The sequence below is a fragment of the Acomys minous genome (assembly GCF_964271855.1).
Source record: "Acomys minous genome assembly, chromosome: 19".
Classification (NCBI taxonomy): Eukaryota; Metazoa; Chordata; class Mammalia; order Rodentia; family Muridae; genus Acomys; species Acomys minous.
The window spans coordinates 62,523,048-62,542,082 of NC_140499.1; the positions used below are offsets into that span (position 1 = coordinate 62,523,048).

Below are 19,035 nucleotides of genomic sequence, written 5' to 3' on the forward strand. Positions count from 1 at the left end.
GTTGGCTGTTTGGTATATGCCTGGGGCCCTAAGGAGGGTTGGCGCCATAGGTCCTTTTATGTTGTGTATTGTTTTTTGAAGCAAGATTTCTCTTACATACTCCAGGCAATCTAGAAGTCATGCGTGGCTCTCTCACCTCAGTTCCTCGCTAGGATTAGAGGTGTTTTTGTCCTTCAGCACTGTTGTGCTTTGTGCAGGGCCACGAGCCTCAAATTGGTGCCCAAAGTTGCACATGTCCCAGAGCCAATAGAGACTTCACGGATGGCAGCAGGAAGTCACCTTATGTGCCCTCAGGTTTATCTAAGGTTCTGCCGCTGCCGTATCGGGATGGAGCACCCTGACTGGCCAGACAAGTTGCTCTTCCTCAACCTGAGGCCTGGGGTAAGGAGATGGCTGGTGGCCCAGGACACAGGTGCTTCTGTTAGGGTAACCCCACCTCTTCTGGGAGCAGCTAGTGCCAGTATTGGGGCTTCGGATGGGAGGATCAATAACTGAACTCTAAGTAGGTCTAGGTGGCTCCCTGGGCCATTCAGTTGTGGAGAGCCTGTGCCACTCCATGGTCCCAGGACACTCCCACTGGGTGTCAGTTCACATCACTGCTCTCTGTCTGTGTTCATCGCAGTAGATCCTTGGGAGGCAACCGTGTCCACATAGGTTCGCCAGCCTTCACCCAGCATGGTGAAGGGAGTACTGCGCTTCCACTGCTCGGCTTTGGCCTCTCTTCCTCTTTTTCAATGCTCTTGTCATTTATCGAAAGAAGAACCGAGACTTTCTGGCTCTAGCCAGTGGGTTCTAAACCTGGAAGTGGGGAGTCACCTGGGTTTCCCAGGTCTAGATCTTCAGGGCCTTCACCGTGGCACAGTGGCCTCATCTCACTGTAGAACGGAGGGCAGGACAGGATCACCAGCTCTGACTTCGGGGCCACCTGGGGTCAGTGCCTTGCCGGGCCCGCGGGGCGGTGGGAATCCGCTTGGTTGCAGGGGCCCTCCCAGCCACCAGGGGTCGCGCTGCAGGCGGTAGGGTGCTGGGCCGGCGCTAGCCAGGGTCACGGCCGCAGGCCTGGGTGTGTGGGTATTGGCGCGGGGGGGGGGGGGCCAGTGGAATAGCGGCGGCGCCCGCGGCTCCGGGGTGCGGGGTGGGGGGCGCAGTGAGTAGAGCAAGCAGGGCGCACAGAAGAGCGCGGGGTCCCCAGCACCGCGGGAGCCGGGAGGACTGCGCCGCCGGAGCTGGCGGCACGGCAGCGGTCCCCGCGTGGCGCAGCGCGCGGGGACGCTGGGACCGCCCAGATCTCCTTCCACGGTGCCCGGCGCCCTCGGCTACCTCTTCTTCCTTCAGCCCCGGCGCGAGCAGCTCCCAAGTCAAGTGCGCCATGTCCGGGGCTGGATAGCAGCCCGGCCACCGGCCGGCCCGCCAGCCCGCCCTCAGAGCCACCCGCCAGCGGGCCGGCTGGGGAGTACCAGGGCAGGCAGGTAGGGGCCGGACCGGGCGGGGCGGCGGGCGGGGAAGGGCGGGCGGAGGGCGGGCGGCGCGAGGGACTGTCCCCAGCTGTTCTTCTGCGCTGCGCATCTGGTTCCGCTTCCTCCCTCCCAGGGAAGTGAAAGTGGAGCGAGCTAGCTCTGCCCGGCACCCTACAACCTCTAGCTCCCGCGGGCGCTCAAGCCAGAGCACCCCCTCCTTCCCGCTGGGGTCACGCGGCTGCTGGCGCTGCTGCCGTCACGTCCTCGGCAGTCTATGCGCGCGCTTCTCTCAGCCCTCTGGTCCCTTGCTCAGCCACCTCCCCCGCGGCGCGCCCTCTGCCCTAGCCCCGATTTCCTGTCATTAGGCATGTGGACGTTAGGACCCAAAGTGGCTCCAGTGCCTTTCCCCACCCCCACCCCCACCCCCCAAGGGAGAAGGGGCAACAGTCTATAGGAGTCTCCCCTGGCTGGCTGAGGGAAGCCCTGGTTGCTCAAGTCTTGTTGATCCTGGGCCACCCACTTGCCTATAGAGGGTCTCATCTAACGGCTTTTGCCTGCTGGGGGCACAGAGCTCCTATTGGCCTGCAGTGCATGTGACAGAGAGAGAGAGAGAGAGGGGGAGAGAGAGAGAGAGAGAGAGAGAGAGAGAGAGAGAGAGAGAGAGAGAGAGAGAGAGAGAGAGGGAGGGAGGGAGGGAGGTGTTTCTGTCCTGCAGTTAAATCAGGAGGCTGACGCTGACTCTTGGCTTCACCTCTCAGATGTGACTAAATTTAGCCTGAGTTGGGGCATGTGCGTCCAGAGGCCAGGTTGAGAAGAGAGCGGGCTTGGTTGGCTCCAGTCCTCTGAGGAAGACTGGCAGGTTAAATAGACTGTGTGCATCCTGGTGACATCGGGAGCTTTCTCTGCCTTGCTCTAGATCCTTAGTGTGAGATTTGCCTTGGTCTGGTGCTGTGCTGTACTGGCACCTTAAAAAACGTTACCTCCACCGCACCCCAACCCCCAGCGCTACCACAAGCCCTAGGCTGACTTAGGCTGACTTAGGCTGAGCGCGCTGCCGCTTCCCCTTCGAAGCCAGTTCAGGAAGTGCCCTCCCTTCCCCTCTGAAGCACTCTCTCAGCCTCTAGCCCCTTGCAAGCCACCCGCCGGGCTCCTTGTCATCTTCAGCACCCTGGGGCACCTCAGGACTCTTGGGGTTCCCATTCCCCAGGAGCAGGCAATGGAGGCAGGTGAGAACAGTTACCAGGAGACTTTCGCGGGCCTGATTCTGCCTGGGGCTGGGTGGCGCGGATCTGTCTCCTGCAGTCCCTTTGTGCCTGCCTATGGACACCTAGGGACCCTGGAGATGGGAAAGCTCTAGTTTCTCGGCCAAGTACGCAACGTTAAATTGGGAAAAAAAGGATACTTGATGTCTGGTAAACAGAAGCTAAACCTTGGGTTTCGCGAGCCTTCCCAGAAACCAGTGGGGCTTTCTAAAAATGTAAGGATGGGTGCTTTAAGAGCATTTGATGAGTTAAGCCGGGTGTGGTGGCCCACGCCTTTAATCCCAGCACTCGGGAGGCAGAGGCGGTCGGATCGCTGTGAGTTCGAGGCCAGCCTGGTCTACAAAGTGAGTCCAGGATAGCCAAGGCTACACAAAGAGACCCTGTCTTGAAAAACCAAAAAAAAAAAAAAAAAAAGAGCATTTGATGCAAGCTATATGCTCTACCGCTGAGCTACAGGGCTGGGCGTGGTTGCGTATACCTATAATCCCAGCACATCAGGAGGCAGAGGCAGGCAGATGGATGTGAGTTCGAGGCCAGCCTGGTCTACAAAGTGAGTCCAGGACAGCCAAGGCTACACAGAGAAACCTTGTCTCAAAAAAAGAAAGAAAAAGAAAAGAAACAGAACATTTGCTGTATCAGAAGGTTCTTGTGGTGTTACTATCAGAGCAAGACGGCCAGAGACCTTTGAAAAGGCTACGGTTGCTGCGATGTGGTAGGTAGGCAGAGTGGACGATGTCGTTGCAGGCCATTACGGAAAACACTGTCTTCTCTGAGATGTAACTGTAGGGGGTGAAGAGGGACAGGCCTTTATTTATTTAATTTAATTTTATTATTTTTTTTGTTTTTTGAGACAGGGTTTCTCTGTGTAGCCTTGGCTGTCCTGGACTCGCTTTGTAGACCAGGCTGGCCTCGAACTCACAGCGATCCGCCTGTCTCTGCCTCCCGAGTGCTGGGATTAAAGGCGTGCGCCACCACGTCCGGCTGAGGGACAGGCCTTTAAAGGAATAGGTGAGCCATCTGTCAGATGTGTGCAGTACAGTGGAGTTTGGATTCTTTGGGAAGAAAGCGCCGATGTCACTAAGAAGGAAGAACCCAGTGGTTTCTAAGGAGCTGTGGTGGGATATGAGGTCTGGTGATGTCACAGGTGGGAGAGGTCAGGATTGGCTGATTCTTTATCCTCCCCTTAGAAGAACTAGGAAGAGGAAAGAAGGGGGTGGGTGGGTGGGTGTCCACTATGGTTGCCATGGGAACATTAGCCTCTCCTGCTCCATCTCTTCCTCAATTGACCATTCCAGATGCCGTGAGTGAAGGTGGGGCTATGGCGGAGGAGCGGCCTCCCCGCTTGGTGGATTACTTCGTGGTGGCTGGGCTTTCTGGAAACGGACCACCCATACCTGAGGAGACTTGGGTTCCTGAACCTACTCGGCCCCTGCGCCCTCCCCGGCCAGCTGACCCTATTACAGATGTGGCAGTCATTGCTAGGGCACTGGGCGAGGAGGTGCCCCAGGGCTACACGTGCATCCAGACTTCTGCTGGTGGCCACCCGTTAGAGCTCAGCGCTGGGCTTCTGGGTGGAACTCAGCCCGTCATCTGCTACCGCAGGGGGCGTGACAAGCCCCCCCTCGTTGAGCTGGGGTAGGTACCCCCTATCTATGCGGGCACTAGAGGAAGCTGGGAGGGATCTTTGAGTGAGCTAAGAAGATAGGGATGTGGGCTGAGTGGAGGATTATGGGAACAGCAGCTAGAAGGGGTTAGAGGTCAGGAGGAGGGGCTCGTTGCCCGTGCTGCTGCTTGCTAGCCCCCAATGTTTCTTTATCTGCAAAGTGAGGAGAGTGACTCCCCTCTGGCTGGTTCAGAATAAGAAATGCAACGACCCACGCGAGAAACTTAAAATTGAGTTTATCGGGTCTTGGTGCTTAGTCTTGAGCGCTACAGAAGGCCTGGGTTGAAGGGTTCCTAGAGGACAGGGCTAAGCCGGAAGTGGCAGATTTAGGGGACCAGGTAGGCAGATCCAGCAGGCTCCAGGTCTTTCTCTCTCCTGACCTCTTGGTGGTCGGCTCTCCTCTCTGCGCCAGGGTGTTTTATGAAGGGAAGGAGCGACCCAAGCTTGGGTTCCAAGTGCTTGACACCACACCGTACAGCCACTCAGCTAACCTGGCTCCTCCAGGCCCTGGGCACCCCCGCACCTACCTCACGTACCGGCGGGCAGCAGAGGGGGCGGGGCTCCACGCCCTGGGCATCACCGACCTCTGCCTGGTTCTGCCCAGCAAGGGTGAGGGCACGCCTCATACTTACTGCCGGTTACCCCGCAATCTCAACCCCGGCATGGTGAGTGCTTACTGAGAGCCGAGACCTGGGCTGTTCCTGTAAGGGTGTGGCCATGGGGGCACAAAGGATGCTTGGGGACCGAGGCCACGGATAACCAGGGCCAGGGCCAGAGCGGAGGGGGCTTGTCTGGGAGGCCGGGGGGGGGGGGGGGGAGGGGGAGTCTTAGGGGCATCTCCACAGACAAAGGGCAACTGGAGGGTGGTAGAGAGAAAATGAACCGAGATGCCTCCGTTAGTGATGTGTCTGCTTATCTCTTGTCGTTTGCGGGGCAGTGGGGCCCAGCAGTGTACCTGTGCTACAAGGTGGGCCTGGCCAAGGCCAACACACTGGTGTATGAGGCAGGTAAGTGGCCACTTTTCCTTCCTAACCTTTCGACCCTCCATTTCTCTGCTTGGTGCCTCTTGGCTGGTAACTTCACCAACCCCAGAACTTACTTCCCTTTGCTACTTAAGGCGCTCTCCCGGCTCTTTTAGTTTCTTGCCTGGAACCAAATGGACTTTATCACTCAATGTGGGTTTTTTTTTGGGGGGGGGGGCTTTTTGTTTTTGTTTTTTTGAGACAGGATTTCTCTGTGTAATAGCCTTGGCTGTCCCCGTATTCTCCTCCTCCTCTTATTTATTTATTTATTTATTTATTTATTTTTGAGACGGGGTCTCCCTGTGTAGCCCTGGCTGTTCTGGACTCGCTCTGTAGACCAGGCTGGCCTCGAACTCACAGCGATCCGCCTGCCTCTGCCTCCCGAGTGCTGGGATTAAAGGCGTGCGCCACCACGCCCGGCTCCCTAATGTGTATTCTTAATTCTGCCTGGGTGTAGAGCTGCTGGGGCGCTACCCGGAGGAAGACAACGAGGCTTTCCCGCTCCCTGAGTCAGTGCCAGTCTTCTGCCTGCCCATGGGGGCCACTATCGAGTGCTGGCCTGCCCAGACCAAGTACCCGGTTCCCGTCTTCTCCACCTTTGTGCTCACGGGTGCTGCTGGTGATAAGGTGGGTATGAGCAGTGTGGAGAGGGCTCCACACGATGCAGAGCCCGTCTGATTGGTCCTGTACCCCTGCAGGTGTATGGTGCCGCTTTGCAGTTCTATGAAGCGTTCCCGAGGGCCAGGCTGTCAGAGAGGCAGGCACGGGCACTGGGCCTGCTGAGCGCTGTGGAACGGGGCCGGGCGCTTGGGGGCCGGGCAGTGCGAAGCCGGCGAGCCATTGCTGTGCTGTCCCGCTGGCCTGCCTTCCCAGCCTTCCGAGCCTTCCTCACTTTTCTTTACCGTTACTCCGTCTCAGGCCCCCATCGGCTGCCCTTGGAAGCGTGAGCATGGCTCTCCTGACACTGGGGAATTTAGAAGGCATTCGAGAGGATAAACGGGAGACAGCAGAGTGGGACGGGGCGGGGGGTGGGGGTACCCTGAGCATCTAGGCGCCATGGCTACAATGTGTGGTTGTCTAGTGTGTCCATTTAAACTTCTGGCTAGAGGTAAGTGGAGCCTGGAACCTCGCCTGCGTTTGCTGGTTGGGCCTTGGCTAGGTGCGTGGATGCCCAACAAGGATCTTTTCTGCCCACTCATTCATTTGCTCACTCATTCATTCATTTCTGAGGCAGGGTTCACTGTATAGCCCTGTGTGGCCTGGAACTCTACGTAGACCGGACTGGCCTCAAAGCCAGAGGTGACTTTCTGAGTACTTGTGGTTAAAAGCCAGTGCCACAGAGCCCAGTTTGTCTTTTTATTCTTTTTGTTTGTTTGGTTTTTGTTTTTTCGAGACAGGGTTTCTCTGTGTAGCCCTGGCCATCCTGGAACTTGCTCTGTAGACCAGGCTGGCCTTGAGCTCAGAGATCCACCTCCGTCTCTCCCCACGGAATTGCTTGGATTAAAGGTGTGCGCCGCCGCCGCCGCCGCCGCCGCCGCCGCCGCCGCCGCCGCCACCAGGCTTTTTAAATTCTTTTCTTTTCTTTTTTTTTTTTTTTTGACTTTTCGAGACAGGGTTTGTCTGTGTAGCCTTGGCTGTCCTGGACTCTCTTTATAGACCAAGCTAGCCTCGAACTCACAGCGATCCCCCTGCCTCTGCCTCCTGAGTGCTGGAATTAAAGGCGTGCGCCACTTAAATTCTTTTTAGAGAGGCTCTCAAGGGGGCCCTGGCTGGAACTCACTGTGTTGTAGATATGTGCCTCTATTTCAGGCAAGGGGATCTAATACACATAGGATCCATATACTAAGCTGATCCAAGTCAAGAGGTGGGGTGCTCAGGAGGGGTATGAGGGGGAAACGGGGTTCCTGAGGAAAGATGAGACCACGCGGAAGGATGGGCGGGAGACTGGAGAGTCGGCCTCACCTTCTTCCTCTCCCCCTAGGCACATCTCCCACTTCATTCACAACGTCCCATTCCCTTCCCCACAGAGACCACGCATCCTAGTGCAGGTGAGAGGTGAGCCTGGGGCTGGGCTGGATAAAAGGAGAGGAGGTGGCAGGGGCTTAGCCACGAGCACCTGACCTGTGGCTCCTCTCCCAGATGTCTCCCTATGACAACCTGCTCCTCTGTCAACCCGTCTCCTCACCCCTGCCCCTCAGGTATGTAAGTCGGGGGGGGGGGGACCTTTGATGACAATGGGATATGGTAGGAGGCACCAGGCAGACGAGGACGCTGTTGAGGTCCCTGCAGACTGGCCCTCGGCGTTGTCTGTGCCCAGCGTCTAGGAAAGCATCTCTCCGTGACCTTTTTTTCCTTTTGCTTCCTGCAGTGGTGCTAGCTTTTTGCAGCTGCTGCAGAACCTGGGCCCGGAATTGGCTGTTACGTTGCTGCTGGCCGTGCTCACGGAGCACAAGCTGCTGGTCCACTCGCTGCGGCCGGATCTGCTCACCAGCGTCTGTGAGGCCCTTGTCTCGGTGAGTGCCGTGCTGTCTCCCAGGTCTGGACTCTTCTTGGGAGTCCAGCCGTTGCTATGGCTGTCAGACACAGGCCTCCTTCTTCAAGATTAGCTCCAACAGAGCCGGGCGTGGTGGCGCATGCCTTTAATCCCAGCACTCGGGAGGCAGAGGCAGGAAGATTGCTGTGAGGCCAGCCTAGTCTACAAAGAGAGTCCAGGACAGCCGAGGCTACACAGAGAAACCCTGTGTCGGAAAGAAAAAAAAAAAAAAGATTAGCTCCAACAGTTTTTTTCAGTAGACCCCACCCCCCCACTCCCCCCACCCCCCTGCCTCCTGAAGCCAGTGCCTGATGCTCACTGCTTCTCGTGGCCTCGCGTTCCAGATGATCTTCCCGCTGCACTGGCAGTGCCCCTACATTCCGCTGTGCCCACTGGTGCTGGCGGACGTGCTGAGTGCCCCTGTGCCCTTCATCGTGGGCATCCACTCCAGTTATTTTGATCTGCACGACCCACCCGCTGATGTCATCTGTGTCGATCTTGATACCAATACACTCTTCCAGTAAGGGGCGGCGCACCGATCGCGGGCTAGACGGGGAGGAGCAAGGGCTCATGTGGGGGGGGATTATTGGTTGGGGGGGCTCATGTGGGGGGGATTATTGGTTGGGGGGGGCTTTAGGCTTGGTAGAAGCCCCAGTGTCCTCTCTCCTTATGTTATCTCTCAGAACGGAGGAAAAGAAGCCCCTCTCTGCTAGGACCTTGCCCCGAAAACCGTACAAGCTTTTGCTGGCCACACTGACAAATCTGTACCAACAGCTGGACCAGAGTGAGAAGGGGAACAGTGGGGGGTGGGAGGCCGGGAGCTGTAGACGCCTCAGCTCTCCAGTTGGAGGGGGGGCCTGGGGGGCAGCAGACCTCTCTCAAGGGGTTAGTGGAATTTGCATATGGTAGGAGTAAAATGAAGGTAGAGGCAGGGGCCGGGGGAGCAGCGTTCCTGAGCTCCTTTAGAGAGTTGAGCCTGCAGGGCTGGAGAGATGGCTCAGTGGTTAGGAGCACTGCCTGCTCTTCCAAAGGACCCGGGTTCAATTCCCAGCACCCACACGGCAGCTCACAACTGTCTATAACTCCAAGATCTGACACCCTCACACCAACACACATAAATTAAAATTAAATTTAAAAAAATAAAAAAAAAAGAAAGAAAGTTGAGCCTGTCACTGGGGGAGTCTTGAAACTAGTGCCCAAAGGTAAGTTTTTTGGCCACTCCTGAGTGAAAATGGGGACATTTGTGTGAAAAACAAGGTGAGGCCAGCCCTCAGGGTGCTAACCTTGACTCTCAGACATATTGATTCCCAGCTTACACTGGACCGGAGGAGGAGGCCTCCCTGGAATTCCTGTTGACAGACTATGAGGCAGTGTGTGGCCGCCGGGCTCGCCTGGAGCGGGAAGTCCAGGGAGCCTTCCTGCGCTTCATGGCCTGTCTGCTCAAAGGCTACCGGGACTTCCTGCGCCCTCTCACCCAAGCCCCCTCTGAGGGGTCTCGTGACGTAGACAACCTTTTCTACCTTCAGGGTGAGTAAAAGAGGGTCTGTTTTTGTTTGCAACAGGTTAGGAGGGAGTGCAGGATGAGGGGGCAGCACTCATGAGGAAAGGGAAGGGGGCACGGGCTGGGAGCCCACCGCTCATGTATTCCTCCGCCCTTCCGCTTGGGGAGGGAACGCAGGTCTATGGGTGAGTGGGCCTCACTGCCTGGGCGCCCTTAGCGTAAGGCGAAGGTAGTCACCCTGGTAGTGGGCGGCAACCATGGGGGTAGCTCCTCTGTTTGAGGGACTTGCCCTTGGGAAGTTCCCGTCTGCAGCAGTAGGTATAAACTAATGCAGGGGACTCCATGGAACTGTGGGGGTGACTTTGAGAGCCAGAGACCCTGAGTGGCAAGAGCTAAGAACTGGGCGCGAAGAGGAGGAGGAGGAGACGGCTGTGATGGACAGCTGGGTCAAACCCCTTCTCCTGACCCGTCCTCGTCCCGTCAGGCTTCCTCAAGTCCCGGGAGCGCTCGAGCCACAAGCTGTACGCTCAGCTGCTCCGCACGCAGATGTTCTCTCAGTTCATCGAGGAATGTTCCTTCGGCTCTGCCCGCCACGCCGCCCTGGAGTTCTTTGATTCTTGTGTTGACAAGGTATTGGGCACCGTCCTCTCTGCCTGTACCAGATGATGACCGCTGAGCTCCTCCTGGTTGTCTCTGTTACCCTCAGGCCACTGTTCAGTGTGTGTGTGTGTGTGTGTGTGTGTGTGTGTGTGTGTGTGTGTGTGTGTGTGTGTGTTACTGTGATGGCACCCCTGCGGTGGCTGCCTTAGTTCCTGGGCTATCCCTTTCTTTCCTTCCTGACTCTGCTCCTCCAGATGCATCTCCAGGGCCCCGTCCCTATGAATGAGTGTGTTCTTCTGGGAGAGGCCATCTTCTGGGCACCCGGCTCTGGTCCAGGCTCTCTGCCTTAACTCTCTCTACTTGTGTGCCGTCCTGTCCCAGGTCCACCCAGAGCAGGAGAAGCCTGAGGCAACACCCTTAGTGGAGCTGGAGGAGCTGTCCGGAAGTGAGCTCACTGTCTTCATCACACCCCCGGAGGAGCCGCCTGTGCTGGAAGGCAGTGAATCCACTCCCCAGTACTGGTGAGAGGGTCTTCTCTTTCCAGCCTGTCCCCAGGCCAATGCTGGGTGGGCCCTGTGCTAACTGCCCCTCATGTCCTCTGTCTCTCCAGTTATGATGGGTTTCCAGAGCTAAAAGCTGAGCTATTTGAGTCTCCTCAGGAACAACAGGGGGCCCTCCCTGTGCCAGGCCCATCCCGTAGTGCCCCCAGCAGTCCTGCACCTCGCCGGACTAAACAGGTAACCAGCAGTGGGCTTCATGGTCAAACGAGCATACTAATGGTGCTTACCCCATAAGGCTCCTGGGAACTTTGCATAGGCTTGGTACACTTAAAACAAACAACAACACTTTACAACCAGACTGTGGTGGCACACGCCTTTAATCCCAGAACTCCAGAAGTAGAGGCAGGTAGATCTCTGTGAGTTCGAAGCCAGCCTGGTCTACAGAGTGAGTTCCAGGACAGCCAAGGGCTACACAAAGAAAACCTGTCTCTATAAACCAAAACAGACAAAACAAAAAACAAACAAAAAACCCAAACCCCCAAAGCCAAAACAACAACATTAAAAAAAAAAAAAAGATGTAGGCTGGGCAGTGGTGGCGCATGCCTGTAATCCCAGCACTTGGATGGCAGAGGCAGGTAGATCGCTGTGAGTTCGAGGCCAGCCTGGTCTGTAAAGCAAGTCTGGGGCAGCCAAGACTACACAGAGAGATCCTGTCTCAAAAAAAAAAAAAAAAAAAAAAAAGATGTACAGCCAGGCATAGTGGCACACTATACCTTTGATTCCAGCACTCAGAAGAGAGGCAGGCAGGTCTCTGTGAGTTTGAGGCCAGCTTGGTTTATTCACCTAATGAACTCCAGGTCAGGCAAAGCTTACATAGTGACTCTGTCTCAAAGAAACAAAACAATAAAATGCTCTACAAATATTAGCCTTTGTCACACTGGCATTACCATCCTCCTCCTCGCTTTCATCCCTGAGCATTCTGGGAACATAGGAGCTGGTTACATCATGCAAGATGTCTCGTGCCAAGCTGCTTGCTCTACTGAGGCTCCGAGGAGGGTTGTGGCTTAGTCAGTGCCTCAGCCCCTTCTTACCTCCTTAGAGCAAGACCCTGTCTCAGGGAAAGTATTGCTCCTCACACCCGCCTGCACTCAGGAGGCTGAGGCGAGATCTACTGTTTGAGTTCAGCCTACACTATATGACAAGATTCTCAGAAAAACACCAAAATAAGAAAAGATCTGTGCTGGCATTGTATTTACCATGGTGTGTTTCTTTCTTTCTTCCTTTAAAGATTTATTTATTTTGTGTACAATGTTTCACCTGCACACCAGAAGAGGGCACCAGATCCCAGTACAGTTGGTTGTGAACAGCCATGTGGTTCCTGGGAGTTGAACTCAGGACCCACGGTGTGTTTCTTACCCCACCTAGGAGATGAAGGTGGCACAACGGATGGCACAGAAGTCAGCCACTGTGCCTGAGCTGTGGGCCCGGTGCCTACTGGGTCACTGCTATGGACTGTGGTTCTTGTTTCTACCCGCTTACGTGCGTTCGGCACCCTCCCGGGTGCGGGCATTGCACACAGCCTACCATGTGCTGCGTGAGATGGAGAGCCGCAAGGTGGTGCTTCCTGATGAGGTAGGCGTTCGCCGCCTGTGTGCTCACACCCACCTCGAATCCCCGCAAGGACGTGCGCCTGTAGGGGCTGTGAGAGGGAACCCTGGTGGAGAGTGTGTGTGTGTGTGTGTGTGTGTGTGTGTGTGTGTGTGTGTGTGTGTGTGTGTGTAAAACCGTGGGGGGCTGCAGGGCATCAAGAGCTGTGGGCAGGAGCTGCCAGGGGCCGGTGAGTCCTGTCAGAACTGGAAGGCCGGGAGAGGGTGCTTCCTGAGACTTGGGGCTTCTGGTTAGTGTGAGTCTCCTACAGCCCGTGCCTCTCTTGCTCTAGGTGTGTTACCGGGTGCTGATGCAGCTCTGCTCACACTATGGGCAGCCTGTGCTGTCTGTGCGAGTCATGCTAGAGATGCGGCGGGCGGGCATTGTGCCCAACACCATCACCTACGGTTACTACAACAAGGTACTTGACCTGGGGCGAGAGGCAGCACGGCAGGTTGTGCTGGGGCCGTTGTGCGGGGGACGCTGGGCTGTCTGGTTGGTTTTGGTTTTTCAAGACAGGGTTTCTCTTGTAGTCCTGGCTGTCCTGGACTCACTTTATAGACCAGGCTGGCCTCGAACTCACAGCGATCCATCTGCCTCTGCCTCCCGGGTGCTGGGATAAAAGGCGTGCACCAAGGATGCTGGGGTTTTTGTTTTTCGAGACAGGGTCTCTCTGTGTAGCCTTGGCTGTCCCAGACTCACTTTGTAGACCAGGCTGGCCTTGAACTCACAGCAGTCTGCCTACCTCTGCCTCCGAGTGCTGGGATAACAGGCGTGCGCCACCACACCGGGCTGCATACATTACACATTTTAAATACATTTTTCTCCACAGGGCATAGACTGGCCATTCCCTGTATTACAAGAATTGACATTGCAGAGAATTCAAAGCCATTCAGTTTATAAGTAGGGTCTGGCTGGGCATGATGAAACACAACTTTAATCCCAGCACTCAGGAGGCAGAAGCAGGAGGCTATCTGTGTTCAAGGCCAGCCTGGTGTGTTTCAGGCCAGCCAGGGCTACATAGTGAGACCCTATCTCAGTAAACAAACAAACAAATTAATAAATATTTAAACAAGATACACTTTTCTCCATTACTACTGATAACCCTCTTGGGGTTTCTTGTTTCTGGGTGAGCCATTGTTTAAACAGTCCTAGACAGGTAGTCCTGGGGCCGGGAAAGGTGGCCCCTGGGGTTCAGGACGGGAGGTAAGGCATCACTGGGCCATCCTGTCGGGCACTGTGATTGGCAGGCTGTGCTGGAAAGCAAATGGCCATCGGGTACGCCAGGTGGACGCCTACGCTGGGCCAAGCTCCGGAATGTTGTCTTGGGGGCTGCTCAGTTCCGCCAGCCCTTGAAGGACCGACGACAGCAGCAGCAGCAGCAGCAGCAGCAGCAGCAGCAGCAGCAGCAGCAGGTGGCCGCGCAGCAAGAGTCTGGCAGCTCTCAGACAGGTGGGTAGGGCCTGGCCAGATAGCCTTGGTTCCAGACATGACAGTTCACACCTACAGCCCTGGCACTTGGGGTACGTGGACAGGCTGATTGACTGATGCATACATACCTCGTGCTGCGCAGAAAGTTCCAGAGTAGAATGCATGGCTAGTGAGACTTCGTATCAAAGGGGAGGGGGTGAAGATAAGGCTGGGTGAGGCCGTTAGCCTGAGTGGGAGAGATTCAGAAAACCAGGACCGGCAGGGCCTTTCTGCGTGTGGATAAACTGCGTCTGTTTGGTAGCAGAGGTGTAGAATTCTACCTGAGAGAAACTTTGCAAAACCCAGGTCCACCCAACGGGCTTTTTCATTCTGGGGCGAAATTCTGCTTTCTACAGAGCCCTGTCTGGAGCGTCCCTCCCCAACCCGCCCTCTTCAGCGCCAGACTACGTGGGCTGGGCGAAGTCTGCGGGACCCGTCCTCACCCAGCGGGCGTCTGGTCAAGAGTGGCAGCCTAGGCAGTGCCCGAGGGGCACAGCCCACTGTGGAGGCCGGTGTGGCGCACAGTGAGTACCCTTACCTGACCTCCCACTGAGCTTCCAGTGAGAGAGGGGAGGACTCGGGCCACGCTCAGGGTAGCTGCCTGTCAGTGGTGTTGTAGGTGCTGAGGCAATCTTGCCTAAACGTTATGGTGAGGTGTGGGTGGGTTTATACAGTTTGCATTCTAAAAATTTTATTTTTTTATTTTATTTTAAAGATTTATTTATTTATTAATTATGTATGTATACAGTGTTCTACCTCCATGTACGCCTGCAGGCCAGAAGAGGGTACCAGATCCGCATTACAGATGGTTGTGAGCCACCATGTGGTTGCTGGGAATTGAACTCAGGACCTCTGGAAGAGCAGCCAGTGCTCTTAACCTCTGAGCCATCTCTCCAGCCCCCAAAATTTATTTTATTTTATTTTTACACGTATTGGCGTTTTGCCTGCATGCATGTCTGTGCGCCGCTGTATGCCCGCTGCACATGGAGGCCAGGAGAGGGCATAAGATCTCCTGGAACTGGAGTTCCAGATGGCTGTGAGCTGCCATGTGGTTCCTGGGAGTTGGACCCAGGTCCTCAGAACGAGCAGATAGTGCTCTTAACTTCTGGGCCATCTTTCCAGCCACTGATGCTAGAGTTTTTTGCCGCAAGAGTTGTGCTTTCAAGCTGGGCATGGTGGTGCACGGCCCAATCCCTGTGAGTTCGAGGCCAGCCTGGTCAACAAAGCAATTCCAGGACAGCCAAGGCTACACAGAGAAGCCCTTGTCTCGAAAAACCAAAACCAAAACCAAAACCAAAAACCAAAAACCAAAAAAACAAAACAAAACAAAAAAAGGCAGCTGGGAGAGTGCAGGGCTACACTGCATCTTCAATTCTCTTTTGACCTGCAGTGATAGAGGCCTTGGGGGTCCTGGAGCCCCGTGGATCACCTGTGCCTTGGCAGGATGGAAGTCTCTCAGACTTGAGTCTGACAGGGGAGGAACTGGCACCTGGCGGCAGCCCAGGGGGCTCAGGCTCAGCCCTGAGTGCCCAGTCGACTGAGACCCTAGAAGGGATAAGTGGCCGGGCTTCCAAAACTAGCGGGTTTCAGGAGGAGGCCGGCACCCCCAGAAAAGGGCTGGGTGCCCGCCTCCAACAGCTGCTCACCCCTTCCCGCCGCTCCTCTGCCTCCCGCGTCCCCGCACCTGAGTTACCCCCTGACCTGCCTCCCGCGGCTCGCCGAAGTCCCATGGATAGCCTTCTGTGGCCCCGAGAGCGTCCCGGATCCACTGCTTCCGAGGTAGCCCCGTGAGGGAGGAGATACCTTGCCCTCAGCAGGGGAGGGGCTGCGGACTGGGAGAGTGGCCCCTAAAGGTGACTCTGGGAGTGACTGAAAGCAGCGCTCCAAGTGAGAGGAACAAAGGAGTCGCTGACTGGGCTCTCTCTCTGGTAATGGCAGAGCTCCGCTTCTTTGGGCAGCGAGTGGGACCTCTCAGAGTCTTCTCTCAACAGCCTGAGTCTTCGCCGCTCCTCAGAGCGACTCAGCGACACCTCTGGAAACGTGCAACCACCTTCCCTGGAAGTGAGCATCCCCAATCCCTCTACACAACTGTGCTGGAACACACACAGCTCCTTATCTCGCGGGAAAGACGGGGGTGGGGGGTGGGGGTAGGGGTGGGGAGCCTGGTTGAAGTTTCGAGATGGGAGGGGACGGGATGGCAGGGGACGTGGGGCATGGGCTTTGGGCCACTGGAACCAAGTAAGACTCATTTCCTGGGGTCTCCTTGCCTACAGATTCTCATGTCTAGCTGCTCCTTGTGTCGTGCCTGTGACTCCCTGGTGTACGACGAGGAAATCATGGCTGGCTGGGCACCCGATGACTCTAACCTCAACACAACCTGCCCCTTCTGCGCCTGTCCCTTTGTGCCCCTGCTCAGTGTCCAGACTCTTGATTCTCGACCCAGGTGCCCTAAGCGATTAGGGCAAGTGCTGTGGGAGGGACGGGCCGTTGATGCACTCCACTTGGAGAGCTGACACGTCCTGCTGTTTCCCTGCAGTGCCCCTAGTCCAAAGTCTGCCCCTGCTGATGCCAGTGGCAGCAAAGATGCTCCGGTCCCTGGCGGTCCTGGCCCTGTGCTCAGTGACCGGAGGCTCTGCCTTGCCTTGGATGAACCCCAGCTCTGCAATGGGCATGTGGGGGTAAGGCTGGAGGGACATGACCAAGTGGGGAGTGTGTTATCTGTGGAGGGGAGGCCAAGGGGTGCTAGGCTGATGGGCACTGGGCAGAGGGGCACCGAGGAGGATGAAGGTGCACGGGAGGGGCTTTCGGACCTGCTGATGCACAGAGAGGGCAAGCCTCCTGCGGCGCCTTCAGTACCTATTCTGACTGCTCTCCTGCTTGCGTCTGCAGAGCGCTTCCCGGCGAGTGGAGAACGGGGCCTGGGCGTACCTCAGCCCTCTGGTGCTGCGGAAGGAGCTGGAGTCTCTGGTAGAGAATGAGGGTAGCGAGGTGTTGGCATTGCCTGAGCTGCCCGCTGCCCACCCCATCATCTTCTGGAACCTTCTGTGGTATTTCCAGCGGCTACGCCTGCCTAGTATTCTCCCAGGCCTGGTGTTGGCCTCCTATGATGGGCCCCCACCCAGCCAGGTCAGTGGGCTTAAGTACACCTCCCCTCACCTGTCAGCCCCTTGTCTTCCGGTTCTCTCTGTCCTGTCCTTGGCAGTGAAGAGAAGCACAAGCTGTGGAGAGTCTCTCTCTCTCTCTCTCTCTCTCCAGGGTTTCTCTGTGTAGCCCTGGCCTTACTCTGTAGACCAGGCTGGCCTCGAACTTAGAGAGATCCACCTGCCTCTGCCTCCCCAAGTGCTGGGATTACAGGTGCGCACCACTGCTCCCAGCTGGTGGTGGCTCCAGTCTTTAATCCCAACACTCAGGAGGAAGCATGCAGGCAGATCTCTACAAGTTTGAGGCCTACTTAGTCTACACAGTGAGACCCTGACTCAAATAACAGTAACTGTTAAAAATAAGTCCTTTCTGCTCTGTCCTTTATTACAGCCTGTATTGTCTGTTTCTTGTCCTTTGCCTCCCATTCTGAATTTGCCCTTCCTATCTCAGCTTTCCCAAGGACCACCTCCTTGGCTAACCCCTGATCCAGCCTCTGTGCATGTGCGTCTGCTGTGGGATGTCCTGACCCCTGACCCCAACAGCTGCCCGCCTCTCTACGTGCTCTGGAGGGTCCACAGTGAGTTGGCACCCAATGTGGGAGTGGACGGGCTGGGCTCCTCACCTAGAGGGCTTGGTGACCCTGGTGACCCCTCTTCCCTTCCACCCAGGCCAGATCCCGCAGCGGGTGGTGTGGCCAGGCCCGGTACCCTCATGCCTTAGCTTGGCATTGCTGGAGTCAGTACTGCGCCACGTCGGACTCAATGAGGTTCACAAAGCTGTTGGGCTCCTGCTGGAAACGCTAGGGCCCCCTCCCACTGGCCTGCACCTGCAGAGGTATGATGCTCTCTCCTAGGTGGCCCTTGACATGTCCTTTGTGCCTCTTTTCTGCTTTTAAAGATGTTATTTATTTTATGTATGAGTGCTCCATCTGTATATACCCCTTGGACACCAGAAGGGGGCATCAGATCCCACTAAAGATGCTTGTGAGCCATCATATGGTTGCCGGGGATTGAACTCGGGAACCTGTGGAAGAGCAAACAGTGCTCTTATCTGCTCAGCCTCCTCTCCAGCCCCCTGCACCTCTTTTCTTTAACACCCTTCTATGTCTACTACAGGGGAATCTACCGTGAGATCTTATTCCTGACAATGGCTGCTCTGGGCAAGGACCACGTGGACATAGGTAAGGGTGCAATTGGGTACTGAGGAGCTGAGGGGTGTGGGGCCAGGTGTGAAAGGAGGTTCTAATGCGTCAGTTTCCTTCCTCTACCCCAGTGGCCTTCGACAAGAAGTACAAGTCTGCCTTCAACAAGCTGGCCAGCAGCACGAGCAAGGAGGAGCTGAGGCAGCGGCGGGCGCAGATGCCCACCCCTAAGGCCATTGACTGCCGGAAATGTTTTGGAGCACCTTTGGAATGCTAGGGACCCTTAAGCTCCCCTCTCCAGCCTTGAGTGGAGAGGGGACGACGTGTGGATTCTAGACGTAGCCTGCCTCCTTCTTCTCTGCAGAGAAGAATTGGGAACAGGCTGTTCAGCCATAGGCTCCAAGTGGTGATGGCAGGAAGCGGGGCTCTCTGTTACCCAGAGTCACACCTCCCCTCCCTGTGGCCCGCCCCTTCTGTTCATGCTGATATCGGGGAGAGCTGGGGAAGGCGGCACAACTCCATTCTCTCTCCATCCGATCCAGGGGCTCCTTTCCAGGGTATCCTCAGATCTTCAGTGCCCTGGTAGACTTAGAAGTTTTTGTTTTAAAAAACAACTGGAAAGGTTTAGAGCTCTCCTAAGCCTTCGCCTTGAGTGGAAGTGGGGCCTCTCACTCCCACCTCTCTTCCCTGACATTGCTAAAGGAGCCCAGGGCCGTCTTAGTGTTGTGTTTTAGTTATTTATTCTGAGGCCACAGCTCCTAGACTTATGAGCCTCTCAAGGAGTGTAAGAGAGAGAAGGGAATTGGCTTTGTAGCTCCTTGAGAGCCATGCACTGGGACCCAGAGGAGCCCCAAGCTTCCCTGAGGAAGAACTGGTGCCTCTGCTGCTCTGATCCTTCGTGTCCACTCACCGTGGGAAACGCCTCTCCTGTTCATGGCCTTGACCTGTGCAATAAGGATTGTTCTTTGCAAAGTTTTGTTGGGTGTAAATATAGTAAAAGCTGCTTCTGTCTTTTTTTTTTCTTCTGCCTCCTGTTCTCTGGATTTGGGGGTGATGCATTATTTTTCCTGGCTGTCTCTTTTCTGCCTTTCCATCCTT

The 19,035-nt window shown here is 56.0% G+C and overlaps 1 protein-coding gene across 6 annotated transcripts; it reads left to right on the forward strand.

Moving 5' to 3' along the window:
* The first annotated feature begins 134 nt into the window (after nucleotides 1-134).
* On the forward strand, nucleotides 135-18,958 carry DENND4B (DENN domain containing 4B). Of its 6 annotated transcripts, none has more exons than XM_084769148.1 (28): nucleotides 135-1,469; nucleotides 4,015-4,354; nucleotides 4,795-5,047; nucleotides 5,320-5,389; nucleotides 5,862-6,031; nucleotides 6,103-6,347; nucleotides 7,386-7,452; nucleotides 7,544-7,602; nucleotides 7,773-7,917; nucleotides 8,282-8,457; nucleotides 8,621-8,721; nucleotides 9,249-9,464; nucleotides 9,923-10,068; nucleotides 10,420-10,559; nucleotides 10,649-10,775; nucleotides 11,964-12,170; nucleotides 12,478-12,606; nucleotides 13,436-13,637; nucleotides 14,012-14,179; nucleotides 15,046-15,434; nucleotides 15,594-15,716; nucleotides 15,929-16,098; nucleotides 16,192-16,333; nucleotides 16,545-16,781; nucleotides 17,247-17,373; nucleotides 17,465-17,630; nucleotides 17,912-17,976; nucleotides 18,069-18,958. In XM_084769148.1, exons 2-28 carry the CDS (start codon nucleotides 4,038-4,040, stop codon nucleotides 18,212-18,214), a joined length of 4,503 nt encoding a protein of 1,500 aa, XP_084625274.1. In that variant the 5' UTR covers nucleotides 135-1,469; nucleotides 4,015-4,037; the 3' UTR covers nucleotides 18,215-18,958. The 6 variants fall into 6 exon arrangements, with proteins under 6 accessions (XP_084625274.1, XP_084625275.1, XP_084625273.1 ...); XM_084769149.1 differs by having other exon boundaries at nucleotides 135-930; XM_084769147.1 differs by lacking the exon at nucleotides 135-1,469 and adding an exon at nucleotides 1,518-2,683.
* The last annotated feature ends 77 nt before the right edge of the window (nucleotides 18,959-19,035 follow it).